Source organism: Poecilia formosa, unplaced genomic scaffold (genome assembly GCF_000485575.1).
Source record: "Poecilia formosa unplaced genomic scaffold, Poecilia_formosa-5.1.2 Scaffold6, whole genome shotgun sequence".
Taxonomy (NCBI): domain Eukaryota; kingdom Metazoa; phylum Chordata; class Actinopteri; order Cyprinodontiformes; family Poeciliidae; genus Poecilia; species Poecilia formosa.
The window spans coordinates 5,652,692-5,667,323 of record NW_006799945.1 but is presented as its reverse complement, the minus strand read 5'-3'; the positions used below and the strand labels follow the sequence as shown (position 1 = coordinate 5,667,323).

Below are 14,632 nucleotides of genomic sequence, written 5' to 3'. Positions count from 1 at the left end.
TTTTTTTTCATTGCAGGTGATACTTTGACACTACATTTCACGGATCATTTTTTTTAATGTTATACTTATGATAAAAATCAATCCAAGACCTATTCTGAAACAGTTAGTACATGTTTTTGAATACAATCATAAGATAATATCAATATTTACATCTTAAAATATATTTGTTGAGCAGTTGGGTATGAAACATTACAGTAATATCACTAGATATCCACATAATATGCAAGTACATTTTTTTTTTTGTATTTTTGTTCTATGGAAAAAAAACAAACTATACTTCAACATTTTTTTTTTTATTCACTGAAGGATAAGAAAACAGATAACAGGACCAATTTATAACCAAAGGCATGTGAGAAATAATGTGTTACAGCACAAAAAAAGAAAATTTTGGGAAACACCATAACCCTTCATTTTAAAGATTAGAGCAAAAACATTAGGGCTTTACACACTCCAGTTCTTCTCTGCTTTTTTTTTTTTTTTTTTTTTGATGAACTTACACAGAAACATTTGACATCTGCAGACAAGAAAAACAAACGGTGTCTCGTTTAAACTACAGGAGCAAATATTGGTGGTGAACATGGAGGAATCAAAGCTCGTCAAACAAGAACACTGGTAGAGAGTTTGTTATGGTGCGATAAGCATAGACCGTCGGTGGGATGAAATGTGTTCCTTCATCTCGACTTCAATTGGCTCTGTAAACTGGGCAAACATCCCCTCTCATTTTCACAGGGCCAGCTTGACCCTGGCTGCCCCACAAAGGCATACCTGACAGTGACAGATGAGGCTGTGTGTCGAGTTAGAGGGGATATGGAGGTAAGTGAGGTGGAGGGAGTCCCATCGTGGGATGGCTGCCATTCTCTGGAGAAACTCTGACTCACTCGCCTTAGCATGTTGCCAGTCAGGCTGGCCGCTCTTTGCCCAGGGGCAGCCTCTGTGAGTACACACTTTCACACCTGGACAAACACCTCCACAAGCCAGGAAAAGCAGCCCACCCTTAAATACCTCTCTTTCCCTCTCTCTCCTTCACTGGCTTACTTCTTCTACATTTGCCCCATTTAAGAACGCTCACTGCTGGATGTCACCTCTAGTTTGTTTTTCCTTAATTGTTAGTCCTTTTTCCTTCTGCCTTCAGCTGGAAGTATATTGTTTATAATAAATAATAATGCCTATGCTTAATAGGCAATGATAATGGTTGCAAATTTGGTTCTCTCTTAGACACTCCTGTCTCTCTTAGACACTCCTTAGACACATGTGGCTAATTTGTACATTTTTCTTTATAGAAAAACAAAAATAAACACAATTCTAGTTTTAAATGGGAAAAAAAGATAGCATTTGAAAGCAGTATCCATCTACACATAATGATCAGTGAGAGAAGTTATTTCATGGTTGAGGGGCAAGCCTGTTTATGTCTGATCAGTGCCTATCAGCAACAATCACAATCAATAGAACTGTGACGATGGAGATAAAAACGACTCACAACATATAATGTGCTGGTTCATATCGAAACAATGTAAAAAATAATTTAAATGGAACTTAAATATAACTTAAAAAAACAAACAAAACAAAAAAACGTATACCACTCTCAATAAATAGTTGTACTATTTACACCATTGTTATGAGAATCAAAATGTCACTAAAATACCAAAACTATAGAAGCAGCAAACATTACAGGCATGAGGTACAGCAAAGGGATCATGTGATAACTACAGTAGAGAGGTGATGTCCTCTATTCTGATGCACAAATGTATACTTCCACCCATGACTGTCTTTGTTAGCTATGGCTTATGGGCAACTTCTCCAATCTTAGGAAGATTTTTTCTTTTTTTTCCAAGTTGATGTAGTGACATTCTGATGCCTTTTGTGGCAATTACAATCAGCTGTTTTGGTTGCTAGATATTGACATATGATATTGTTATTACATAATTATAATTATGCAGGAGAGACCTCTGATTATGCTAGGATAACTTTATACCTATTTACATAGTTTGAGACGGATTCATTTAAACAGTTGGAATGGCTTCTCTATGACCTCGGTAGCACAGCACTGCATGTGGAGTGACTCCAGGTGAGACACTTACCACTGGTAGGAATTATAATGTGAGGCAGCAGAATCTAGAATACAAACAAAACATCTCAAATACATACAATTACCAGGAATATATAGTTTTCATATAAAGTTTATAAATGTAATCATTGAAGATCCTGTAGCCTTCAGTGTCCTCACAAAGTTTCATGTTTTGCAAAAGTTAAAGTCTTTCAGGAGTCCTTTTTGTTGGGGGTTTCTTCCTTTTTTATCTTCTCCATTTCTTTTTTTTTCGCTTTTCCTCTGAGACCTAAGATGTTATGCAAACACCAAGGCAACACACAAGACATAGCATTTTCAGTCTAGTTCGATTTTAAACAACCCATAGTACATGTCTTGGAAAAAGCATTGATGTCGGTCTAATTGCTTCAAAAGATTTGTAAATTAATATATGCTTCAATGTGGGATTACCACTCTACCTCATTAATGCCACCCAATGCAAATAACATTTTGATGCTGCAGAGAAGCATAGTAATATGTCATCTGCATAATGTAGCATAACAATCAAGTACAAAACAAGAGTGGAAGAAAAGCAAAAAGCAACACAATGAGTCAAATTGCTAAACACTATGCAGTTTCTTAGATCACCATTTTGTTGATAGCAGCTTCTACAGAATTTTGAAAGATATACATTGTTTTTCTAACTAGAAAGTGCAGTAATTGAGGTCATTGGTACGAACACTGATTAAATATAGCATGTTCCATAAAATGCAAAACAGCAAATCAAACCAATTGTTTAATAATTCTGTCATTCGATCATTTTTGGATTTTCTTTTTTTGTATCATATGGAAAATAAAATCTGCACATGTTCTTTGCATGTTCTCATATTCTCTTAGGTCCCCACAAACATTAGCTATGAAATGGCATGTAGGACTGTGTTTACAGGAATGATCTCAAATGCCATTGCAGCCAAATATGAGTCGGAGAGAGACCAAGGGTAGAGTGAAATAATTATTAATCATGGTAATTGTCACTGTAATTGTTGCAAAATAGTCGATGCAAAGTTTAGAACAAGATGCCAAGCAGACAACACTTTCCACATGTTGCATGAAACTGATCGGTTTTGTACGTGTCAGGAAAGAGGAGTAACAAAATAGAACTCTATCATAGCAGCTATATTGTTTAACAAAGTTACTTTATGGGAACACACAACACAGAAAAATGCTTTTTAGAAGTGCACTTTGTACTGAAGAGGAAGCAGAATGAGCAAACGACCGAAACTAGACCCAGCAGGTTATCTGTGGCTGGAAATGCTGTGTTGACGTATACATCCACATGTCATTTTAGTGTATAACTCTGCTAACTACCCAGTGAAAGGAGAGAGTCTGCGAAAGTTAATTCCATTCCCCATGGAATGCTGGCTTGTTAGATGGGGGCGTTGGGTGTTATTAGGGCTAGGGTTACCGAGATATAGTCTAGCCAACCCTTCATCCTGTACTTTTGTGTGAATGTGGTGTGCAGAACTGAGATCAAGAAAGCCACAAGCCTTTGATAAGCTTTAACTACATTCTGAACGGGACTGGGATGGATTTACTTTCAGCGTTTGTTTTTCAGTTTCAGATGGTTCTTGAGGTAACAAAGGTTTTTATCTATCTCCGTAAGGGAGGAGCTCAGACTGAAACTAAAATCACCCCAAACCCTAAGTGAGGTTACCGACAACATTCTTTAAGTCATAATCAAGGTATAGAGTTATTTCCTGGGGCAGCTGCATAAGAAGAGGGGTGCCAAGTGAGGTTCTGGATTTTCTTCAGTTGTTAGTGCATTTCATATGTGATGCAGTCAACGGGTTTTTTTCCTAAATACGGAATGACAAAGTTGCGTAAGAACATGTAGGAATGAATGAATGAATGCTATCAGGAGAAGCTGTAAGCAGCAAGGAAGACAAAGCTGTCTAAGACTATTTATTATGGATTCAAAGAAGCAAAAGCCACACTACATTTTCAAATGTGTTTTTTTTTCTATAAACAGCTATTGATCTAGACTGTTTTTTTTTCTGTAGCTGACTGTTTTGAGTTTTTGTGCATTGCAATTTGCCTTTTTTTTGTGTGTCAGATCTGTGGCTTAAAACAATATGGCTGTCTTATATAATACCCATATCCACCGACATTCCATAAAAAAAGCATACATTACTAAGAAGGGCACAGAGGTAAGTAATATCTGACTAGTTTAAAAGCAGAAGTGATTAAAACAACCTCTGGAAGAAGGCAGGGGATTGCACCTTGAGGCGGCGCTGAGGATTCAAGGTGTATGAGGATTTCTTTAAATCTCTGGTCAACATTTTTATCTGCAAAACACAGAGCCAGCATTGACACAATCCCAAACTTGCATGTTTTGATAAACCTTTGGTTCAATCATGTGATTGTAGAGTGAGGTAACTAAAACCAATGCTAAAGCCAGCACAAAACTCACCAAAAGGCATGCTTACCTAGACTTAGTTACACTTGTTTTGTTTATTTTGGGTGAGTTATTGAAAACATCTCTTTCAGGTTTTTTTAATACTACTTATCTTTAAGGATGGTATTGCACAAGTTACTTTCCTGTTTTGCAGAGAAACAATATTTTCAGTGGAGTCCCGTGAGTCTCGTCCTCTTTCTGTATCTTCCTTTCACATGAAGATGGAAGCTGGTTGCGTTTGCAGTACAGATGGAGAGGTATGCCTTCATTAGCAGCATGTGCAGGAAACTGTGGGCCAAGATGAGGATGATGAAGGTTGGGTTGGCCATTCTGGATGTGTTGTGGTAGGGGAAGGGTCCCAGAACAACGAATGAAGATCCCTGCTCAGCGTGGTCACCCTAGGGATTGGTTGCGCTCATGTTTTCTGTTCTCTGCAGCGTTTGGATCCCGACAGGAGCACTCGTTGCGTATGTCACAGGATATGGGGAATGGAATTACCTAAGCAAAAGAGAAAAAATTAATTAATTAAATTTTTTTTTTTTGCGTTCAAAACCGCCCTTTTTTTTTTGTTCCCCCTTTAACCCCAATTTTCAGGTTTTTTGGGGCTTTTTTTGTGAAAAATGTGGCATGCAGTTTTACTCAACTGCCTTTCTACTTCTAAACACAAATTAATTCCAGTGCACCCAATCACATTGTGGTGGCAGCATTATGGTGCAGGGTTGCTTTTCCTCATCAGGAAAAGGGGGCCTGGACATAGTTGATGTGAACGTGGATGGAGTCTAATACACAGGGCAATCTAACAAAAGACTCAAAGCTTACGTTGGAAGTTCACCTTCTACTCAGATAATGATCCCAAACATATAGATTCACACAAACACTGCAAACAATTGCATAAAGGACTTTTTAGATTCTTATTTATGAAACAAAACAAATCAAAAATAAATAAACAGTAATCCTGTATCATTATCCTTCCTCTTATTCTTTCAAATTATGCCTACGTAGTGTTGGTCTGTTGCAAAAAAAATCTATTGGAAATAGTGAAGCTGCTACACAGGCTCAAACACAACAGTAAACATGTGCTAGCCAGAAGAAAGCATTCTTCTAAATGTGGTATGTGACATGTCATGCAATAGGAAAACGACTTAACCCCGAAAAACTGCAGCTCCCGAGCTTGGGAGCAACAAAAGTTGTTCAGTTTTGTTGCTATAAAGGCTCTCTTCAGTCACAGTCTTGTGAAATCACAGCACTTTATCTTTTCATGTATTTCCATTTTCTCTGATAGTTTTTCTGTCAACATAATCTCCTGCCAGTGAAAGCAGAGCACTGCGATCAGTGGTTGTTGCCCCTGGCTTTGACGTAGCTGGATAACGTTGGCAATGCGTCACCAGCACCAGCTGCTGCTGCCTTGTCTGCTCGCTCACCTCTCGAGGGGTTGGCTTCAGCTGTTTGGGTACACAAAATGTGTCCCCCTTCTCCAGGCCAAACAGGAAACACGTGTTGTCCAAGTCATGTAAAGTAGGCAGCAGACCAAGGACATGTTTGTATTTGTGTCTTGGTGGCTTATATTCCAAAGGGCTGGGAGCCTGCAGTCAGAATCGCTTGATCTTATTAGGCTGAATTATTGCTCTCTTTTGGAAAACAAGTCCCAACAAACATTGCAAGTTTAGCAAAAACACTATCCGGCTGAAGACAGTTTTTAGTTCAATGCAGTATGTTTAAATTGTCTATAGAAGGACCTCGACGCAGTGACGTGCAGTCTTATTTTTATTTTTTATTTTTTTTACAAATAAGGAACAATAGCAGGTAGTTTTGCACACGCCAATTGCTATCTCTATTGCAAACAGTGGTGGTTTCTGTTATGGGCAATATGGGCAACCGCCCAGGGTGGCACCTTGTGGGTGGGTGTATTGAGACCCTCCTAATTGTTTCTCTTCCCCACACTCCCACCTTGACACTCCACCAGAGCATCTGAATGTCAACGGTGATTACAACCCCCCCATGAAGATGTAGATGCTTCTCATGTACTTCACACTAACACATATTTAGGAAGCATTGGATGCAAACAAAGGTTGTTTTATGAGTTCAAACATAAAAAAATGAAGCCCATTTCGTGAAACTTTAAATTTACTTGTATCTAAGAAAGATATGCTTCTCATTAACGACCCCAGTTTTTGTTACTTTTCTATAGATTGTGTACCAATGTCCCCAAATTGTCAAACATTTATTAGCTGAATTAATTACAAAACAGATTAAACTGCCTTCCACTTGGAACTGAATGTTTGTTTTGTTTTTTGTTTTTTATCAGTGGAGAAAGAGTGTTTGCATAATGTAGCATGAGGTTTACTTATGTCACCACATCACTGTAAGTCATAATGATAGAGCATTTGTTACTTAAAGCAACGTCTTTATACGCTTCTAAAATGACAGACAGATACTGAAGCTGTTTTAAGTGTCCACCACTGTTCCTAAAAAAGAGACTACAACCTGTCTGAAGATGAAAAAAAAAGTCAAATATGGTGATAAACATGATACTACTCAACCAACCAGTTGAGCAGTTTGTGTGAACAGGACCATATAGATGTCAGATCTACAGAATGAGACGGAGCTTGTCCCAGATGACTGGTGATGCAGACTCTCCTTGCAAATAGGGTACAAAATAACTTGTTTGTGCGGGGGAGGTGTCTGTAATGCAAGGGCCAGGTGGGCTGGACCCAGACTCCTTGGAGAAAATGAGGTCTACATGGGACGACTTTACAAGCTAAAGGCCGGACACACTTCAGAAACAGCTGTCAACTGCATGAGCACCGTTTCCTCTGAGGCATTTTGAAGCCAAGAACACAGAGTTCCCGATTCTCACCTGACTCTTTCAGAGTTTTATTACAACATCTTTGTTTTACACTTATACCTTGTTTCTTTTAAATTCTCTTCCTATCTGTGTTTTATTACTCCTTTCCCCCGCAGCACTGATTCCCACTATATAATCCAAGCCTCTTGCGGAGTTTTGGCTTATCCAAGGCCAGTTCTGCTTATCTTTCTATGCAGAGAATGATGGTGGGTGGCAGATTTGACATGCTTTCCTTTGACCTTGACCTCTGGGGTGACTGGGCCAGGTGCCACATCTGGCCCCGACTTAGGCTTCTCTCAGGGTGGCTGGGAAACTGGGCTGACTAGTTTTGTAATACTGGGGGCCATCCTGATGTCCAGGGTCCCGCAGTTAGAGGAGGGCTGGGAGAGGGCCATGAGGTGAGAGCAAGGCAAGGACAACACTAGGCCCACTGAAGTAGCAAATTTTATCAGAGCCCTATCCTTCTATTTCAGCAACAGGTAAAAACACGACATTCTGTGTATAATTTATATAGTAATACTATATAATTTATACACTATGTAATACTCGATTTATTTTCAAATCACTAGATTCAAATCTCATTAGAAGAAAGTAGCGGTTGCAAGCAACTGAAATCATCTAATTCCTTCACAAACTATTTTTGATCAACATGGTTTATGTGTATATCTTTATGATATCCATAGACCACATTCCACATACAGTACACGTAAAATGCATTTATAGAAAGCAGCTCATTTCATTTACTAATTTTCTATGAACCCTGCACTACAGAAAATAAGTAAAAGGTTTATAAAAGTTATTTCATGTGTAGTGAGTAAGAATCTGGACCTTTGCTGTGACATATTTGATTCTGGCTATTAAAGTTTTGCCATTAACATTGGACAAGTTTTCCCTTCTCCTTAGCTGTAAAGTATCAATTGAGTGGGTCTTTGCAATCAGATCCACATTTGGTGAAAAGCTGACGACTTGGTACCACTAAAGAACTGAAATGCAATTATATGAGCCAACATTGCTCAACCCAAAAAAGTGATTGGACAAACAGGCTCCAAAAGAGGGCAATGGTTAAAGAATCTGGGGTTTACTATAATAGTAAAAAAATTCAAATCTTTTACATTGTTCCTTTGCATCTCCAAATGTGGACTTGTTAAAAGCCAGTGAAAACTAGAAGCCATGTGTTCACAGCAGTGAAGCAGTGTGGATTTGGAAAAGATACGTAGTGGTTTCTAGCTCATAGTTATGTGTACATTTCATTTAAGACATGTTCCGCCAGGAAATAAATTATCTTGGAATGCTGAGAAATAAGCACTGGTGACACTAACAAGAACTGCTAAAAGAAAACTACGTGCACCATGCATGTGCCTTGATCTCTGTGTAACAACTCCAAAAGTGTAGTCTGCTAAGTTTGATAACATATTAAGACAGAGGTTAATGGCTAGCTGTGGACATCACAAACCGTCATTTTAGAGACGGACAACCATGTCACACACAAGTAATGTACTGGGCATACTTGTGTCAAACTTAGAGTTGCAAGCAGTTTTAGAAACCTTGGTGTGATCTGAGCACCTCCACAAGACCTTAACTTTGACAGAAAAACATATACCCAGATTCACAAAAAATGTCTCGGAGAGGCCAAGTCTATTTGAGGAAAAAAAAAAGTTTCCAAACTATATGGGGGGCTACAAAAAGGGTCTTGGAAAGGGAACCCTCAGACAGGCATACTCCAGACTCTCTCTTCCTTCCCCCCCGCCTCTCCAAATCCAGCCAACAGCTTGCAACTATTAAGGGGAGATCCTGCGGTGGGTGACCTTACGTGCAGTCATTCCTTTCACCTTCAAAGATCCTGAAGTGGAACAATAGACAGCAAGTCATCCAGAACTACTTAATACACAAATTTTTACTGAAACAAAACACAAATTAAGTCTTCTTTACTATTCTGGGAAGCAACATAAAATGTATGTGCAGAATTCCATTATGTACAGTCATGCTAAAAGACGTACCCCTCACCTGTATGCTGTTTCTATTAGATAGTACACTTTTGGTCTACGTATGTCCTAAAATTAGACAAAAACTATTTTCCTAACACATAATGTGTTAAACAAAGTCAATATTTTTTTTAACAAACAAGCAAAGGTGCTACTAATTAGATCAAATTGAGAAATAAACTTCTCACACTATTGTGTAAAAAGACTTTTGATCCAAGGGCATTTGAAAACATAATACTGGAGAAAAATAATTCTCTTACATCACCTTCCTGTGCATGTAAGACTGTATCACACTCAATTTGTTCACCACATAAACTAGCCTGCCAAATATTTTTTTTGCTCATCTTGAAAAAATTCTGCTCCTCGACTCCTTAGCTCTTTCACATTATGTATGTAGAACATGAGCACCTCTGTTGCAGAAACAATGCAACTACAGCTCAAATGTTACCCAATATAAACATTACTTAATAACACATGACCCCAGACAATTCACTAAGGTTCATTCATGAAATAATAATTTGGCTCCTTGGGTTCATCCTTAAAGGTGAACCTATTTGGTATATTGAGGCTTATTATGGAAAAATAATGTATAAAAGGAGATGGTGACGTCAAGAAAAAAGTAATACACCCTGTCAAGACGCAGCAGGACTGTGAATGTCAACCAATGATCTCCAGTATACATGTTTGTCCTGCAATCGGTGGGCTGAGGGTTGCGAAGTATATTTAAGATAAAAACAGGTAAGAGAGAAGGATAAAATAATAAAGTTGAAATAATAAAACATTTGGTTTTTTTGGGACAACAAGAGGCTGGAAATTGTAAAGGACAGTGTGCTTGATTAGAAGATCTGATTTAATATATATTTTTAAATGAGTTCAACAGTAAAAAAAAAAAAAAAAACTTAAACATGTCATCCTTGGTTTTTCATACCGACAACATTAATACTCTTTTAAAATATTAAGGTCTTAGCTTTACTAACCTAACCCTGGACCTCAAGCAGTTCAAGGTAGGTTAGTTAACAGCATTTTCAGCACTTAACTTAGGTCACTATCGTTACTGTAGAATATAAACAGTTTCATTGTTTTTTTGTGGTGGAAGACATCGAGAAGTGATGCTATATGTACAACAAACTTATAAAGAAGGCAAACCTACAGTGAGTCCAGCCCCATCAGTTAGCTCCGCTATACCTACATCCAGTCAAAAATAATTGTCAGTATTGTGGTTAACAACAAAGTAAATAAAATTACATCACTCTAACCCCAACCCAAACACAACAGTTTTTTTTTTTTCTAGTGTTTTTAGCAAAGTCATATTAGACCCCTGACTTGCATTTATTCCAAAGCTGCATGTGTTTCCATGTACTGTCAAATTGTTAACCTCAAACACAGTATCCACCACAGAATCCATCATTGTTTAGGAAACATTGAATGCAATCTGAAAACAATTCTTACGATAAATGGCAGTCTCAGGCCTTCTACACATGTAGCCAGGTCTTTATAAAAAAAAATGTCAGCCACATTAAAAAAAACAAAATTGTATACACTGGACCGGTTTCAGAAATGTTTTCATCCACATGAACCCGTGTGTGGGTTCATCTGCAGTACCCCCAGCGCATTTGGCACTCGCAGTACAATAGCGCCAAGCTAAAACCTATGTCAGTTTAAAACAACCATGGCTTTCTGCAAGGAAATAAACATGGTACCAAAACGTTCTTTGTGTGGACAGATATATAGTTTTAAATAAAACAACTACATAGTGATATTAAATAGAGTTTTTAATAAAAAAATATGTTTACTTTCCCAGATACCTGGCTATGTATGCACTAGGCCTCAGTGGTACTATACTATAAGAGTGTTTAGGATGTTTTTGTTTGTTTGTTAAAATACTTTAAAACTTTAAAATACTAGTTTATAAATGTACTGCACCACGGTAGATTAAAGATCTGCTGTTGTATCAACCTTCCAGATCTCTCAGGTCTTCTAGTTCTGGTTCTGCTCTGCATCCCCAGAACCAAAACCAAACATGGAGAAGCAGCATTCAGCTTCTATACACCACAAATCTGGAACAATTGTTGATTTTGGGGGGTTTATTATGTAAAGCACTTTGAACTGACTTGTTGCTGAAATGTGCTGTACACAAATAAACTTGATTGATTGATTGATAGTTTTTGTAAAACAAAGTGTGTGAATGTTTGTAAGACAAGATTGTTTCCCTCTTGTGTAAAATTAATATTATAAAATGAGGGTGAATGAAATCTCCTGTCTGTATCGCCGTGTCCTTATTTTCCCTTTAACCTTAACACCTCTGCCAACAGAGAAATATAGATGTAACAAGTTTTGGCAGAGGAACAGTGAAGATGCATGGAGGGAGTCACTGTTCTGCTGTCACAACATAATGGGGGCATGACATTGACCAAGATTCCCACAGAGACACCAGACTACTGCATAGCAACCAGGGGAAAGCTTATGTGTACCCCTTGTTTCTGAGTTAGATAGAGAGCATGTAAATGACTGAGAGAGGCAATTAGTGATGAAAAGACTGAACGACATAGACGATGGATGAGAATATGTGAGAGTGAGGTCTACTGGTTTAATCCCAAAACAACCTAAATTCATGAGTTCAATACCATGAGACATACATTCTAAAGTCACAAGCTATCAAATCAATGTATAACATTAGTAGGTATAGACATTATTTCAAACTTCATTTTTTAAGGTTTCATTGGCTTGAGCGGCCTTTATTTGATAATGAATTGACAGGAAAGTGGGTAAAGAGAGAAGGGGGAAGACATGTGGCAAAGGTCGCCAGGCCGGGAATTGAACCTGCAACAGACACGTTGAGTACCAAGGCCTCTGTGTGGGTTGTGCGCCACCACAGCACCCCAAACTTCAAACATCTTCAGCCTAGAGATTCTCATAGGTTCCAATTGCTTAAATCGATTTTAAGTTTTCTTTTTTTCTATCACAAAAATAAGTATTGCCTGTAAACTCTTACACAGTAGTAGAGATTTTTTGTTGTCGTTTTGCAAATTATGTGATTCTATTTACGTCTTTCAGCATGCAGTTCAGTCATAAGTCATTGAAGTTGAGGTGCTCCAGTATCTTAATTTCTTGTTCTCTAGTGATGGACAGAAGGAACGGGACGTGTTCTAAATAAAGTGTGTGTACTGCTCTGATCTGTCATGATGAAGAAAGAGCTTAGGCAAAAAGAGAATGTTTTTACTGTTTCTTTTACATTCTGATGCCGACTTGTGGTTGCTAGATATGAGTTGTGATGAAAAGAATAAGATTCTGGACATAAGCAAGGGAAATTAGCTTCATCTGTTGCATGGCAAAACCTTAAAGATAGAGTGAGAAGATTCATCACCCTGTGAGATCCAGGAGTAGACTTTATCCCTTTTCACATTGAAAGCTGTAAGCCAGGGTGGTTCCGGCATATGATCACAATTGCCCCAAGACAATTCCCATTGGACGTGCGCCCCAATGGTAGGAAACTTTGAAGAAGAACATGAGCCGACTGGAGGGACTGAATATCCCTCCTGGCCTGAGAATGTCTTGGGATGCCCAGAAATAACTGTAGAGCATCAATTGCAAGAGGGATTTCTGGGCTTCAGTCCTAAATGTGTTACAACCACAACTAAATTTCAAATAAGCAGAAGATAATGAAATAATGGTTGGTAAAGACCCAAAAGGGTTGAGCAATACCAACACTAACGGCCTTAGTTTGACAAGGCCTCCCAATGACTGATGGAGGAGGAGAAGCTGCATGCACAACAGCTGAAGAGACACCGAGCAGACAGAGCAGATCAAGGGAGGGCCAACAGAATTAAGTGTTCTAGACACTGGAGTCCAAACTTGAAGTTGTTTCCTGTAAGTCCCTGCTGAATGGCAGGAAATAACTGCACTACAGCTTTTACAGCTTTTTCTTGTCCACTCTGCCTACCCCTATTCAGTTCAAATGACAAAAGCATGGGTCTCATGAGAAACTTATATTCTGATGCTGCTATGAATCTGATTTCATATGAATCTGATGAGGTTATGTAATTAATATAGATTATCACCAGCCTTCAACCAGTAGAGCAGCTGGATACCATAGTATACTGAATACCAGTAGAAGACTAACTTTTTTGGTCAAGGAGTGATATTGATCAAATAGTCCTTTATCCAGAAAAAAGGAATAACAGTTTCTAGACAGGAACAGTAAAGATAATAATTCAAAGAATAAGAAACTACACCTTTGTGTCATTTTCCAAGAACAAAACATTGAATTTGTTGAACATGTTATTCATATTTTCTTTCATATCCAACTCATTTTCCATTATCAGCACCTTGTTGGCAAAGAATTATCAAATGGAAAAGCAGACTGGCTCTAAATGCAATTTGCCTTTAAATACAAACGTCCTGATACAAAGCAGGAGAAATGACTACATTAACAAACATCTAGACTTTCAGTTTGAACGCTAATAAAACAAACAAACCAACCTCCTGTTTCAAAACAAGTCCTTAGAAACAGTTAGGCAACTTAGAATAAAGTCATCGATTGTGGTTTGAACAACAATGCTGAGTTCCGACGAAGCAGGAAATACTGTGCGTTTTTGTCACCCAATAAGTTCATGAATCATCAGCTAAGAAAAGAGAATGTTTCAGTAATAAGTTACAGATTCATTTGACATATAGTCTCTTTGTTTTTGTTTTGTTTGCTTGTAGAAGTTTTATTCAGTTCCATCCTGTTGTCTGCCACACATGTGTTCTGTTTGGAGAAAATGAAAATCAGGTGTAATACCCAGTTTTGGTCCGACTGACTTGCTCACACAAGGTTGTTGAGGATAAACATTTCCTGTCAGTGATGAATCTTTTTAAATGATTAACTCAAAGTAAAGTAAACTGATAAATAAAAAAGCAAAACTGATTAAAGGTGTGCATCAGAAAAACATTTTCAGATTCATTAAAGCTCTTGGACAAACCCCGTTACTATTTCCCATTGAACTACACATATTTTGAAAGTAAACCTCAATTTAGCAACCGATTAAGAAGAAAAGCAAATTATATCTAACATTTGGCTTTTTAGCTGTTCAGATACCAATCACTCTTATCTGACTAATTCCTTAGTGTTTCCTTTTTGTTCCTCACCCATAATAAGCTTTACTTGACCCTTACTTCTGGCAGCTGATAAACCAAGTCATGATTGGTAATTTCAGAGCAATTTGTTTTATCTTTCTCAACCATTTCAAGGGGACCCAAAAGTGGGAAAACACCAGTCAATTGTTTTTTTCACGGATGCCTAGAACATTATTCCACCGTGTAGAATCTGGTCAAGTAATTAGTATTTT

General features: G+C 38.0%; 1 protein-coding gene across 2 annotated transcripts in view; it reads right to left on the bottom strand.

Annotated features, from left to right (window-relative positions):
- The window catches only part of pappaa (pregnancy-associated plasma protein A, pappalysin 1a), a 98,781-nt gene continuing 84,149 nt past the window's right edge, over positions 1–14,632 (bottom strand). For both annotated transcript variants that reach the window (XM_016680491.1, XM_007569584.2), the window contains exon 22: positions 1–4,976. In XM_016680491.1, coding sequence (XP_016535977.1) covers positions 4,872–4,976 — 105 coding nt within the window. In that variant the 3' untranslated portion in view covers positions 1–4,871. The remainder of the gene's footprint in view (positions 4,977–14,632) is intronic.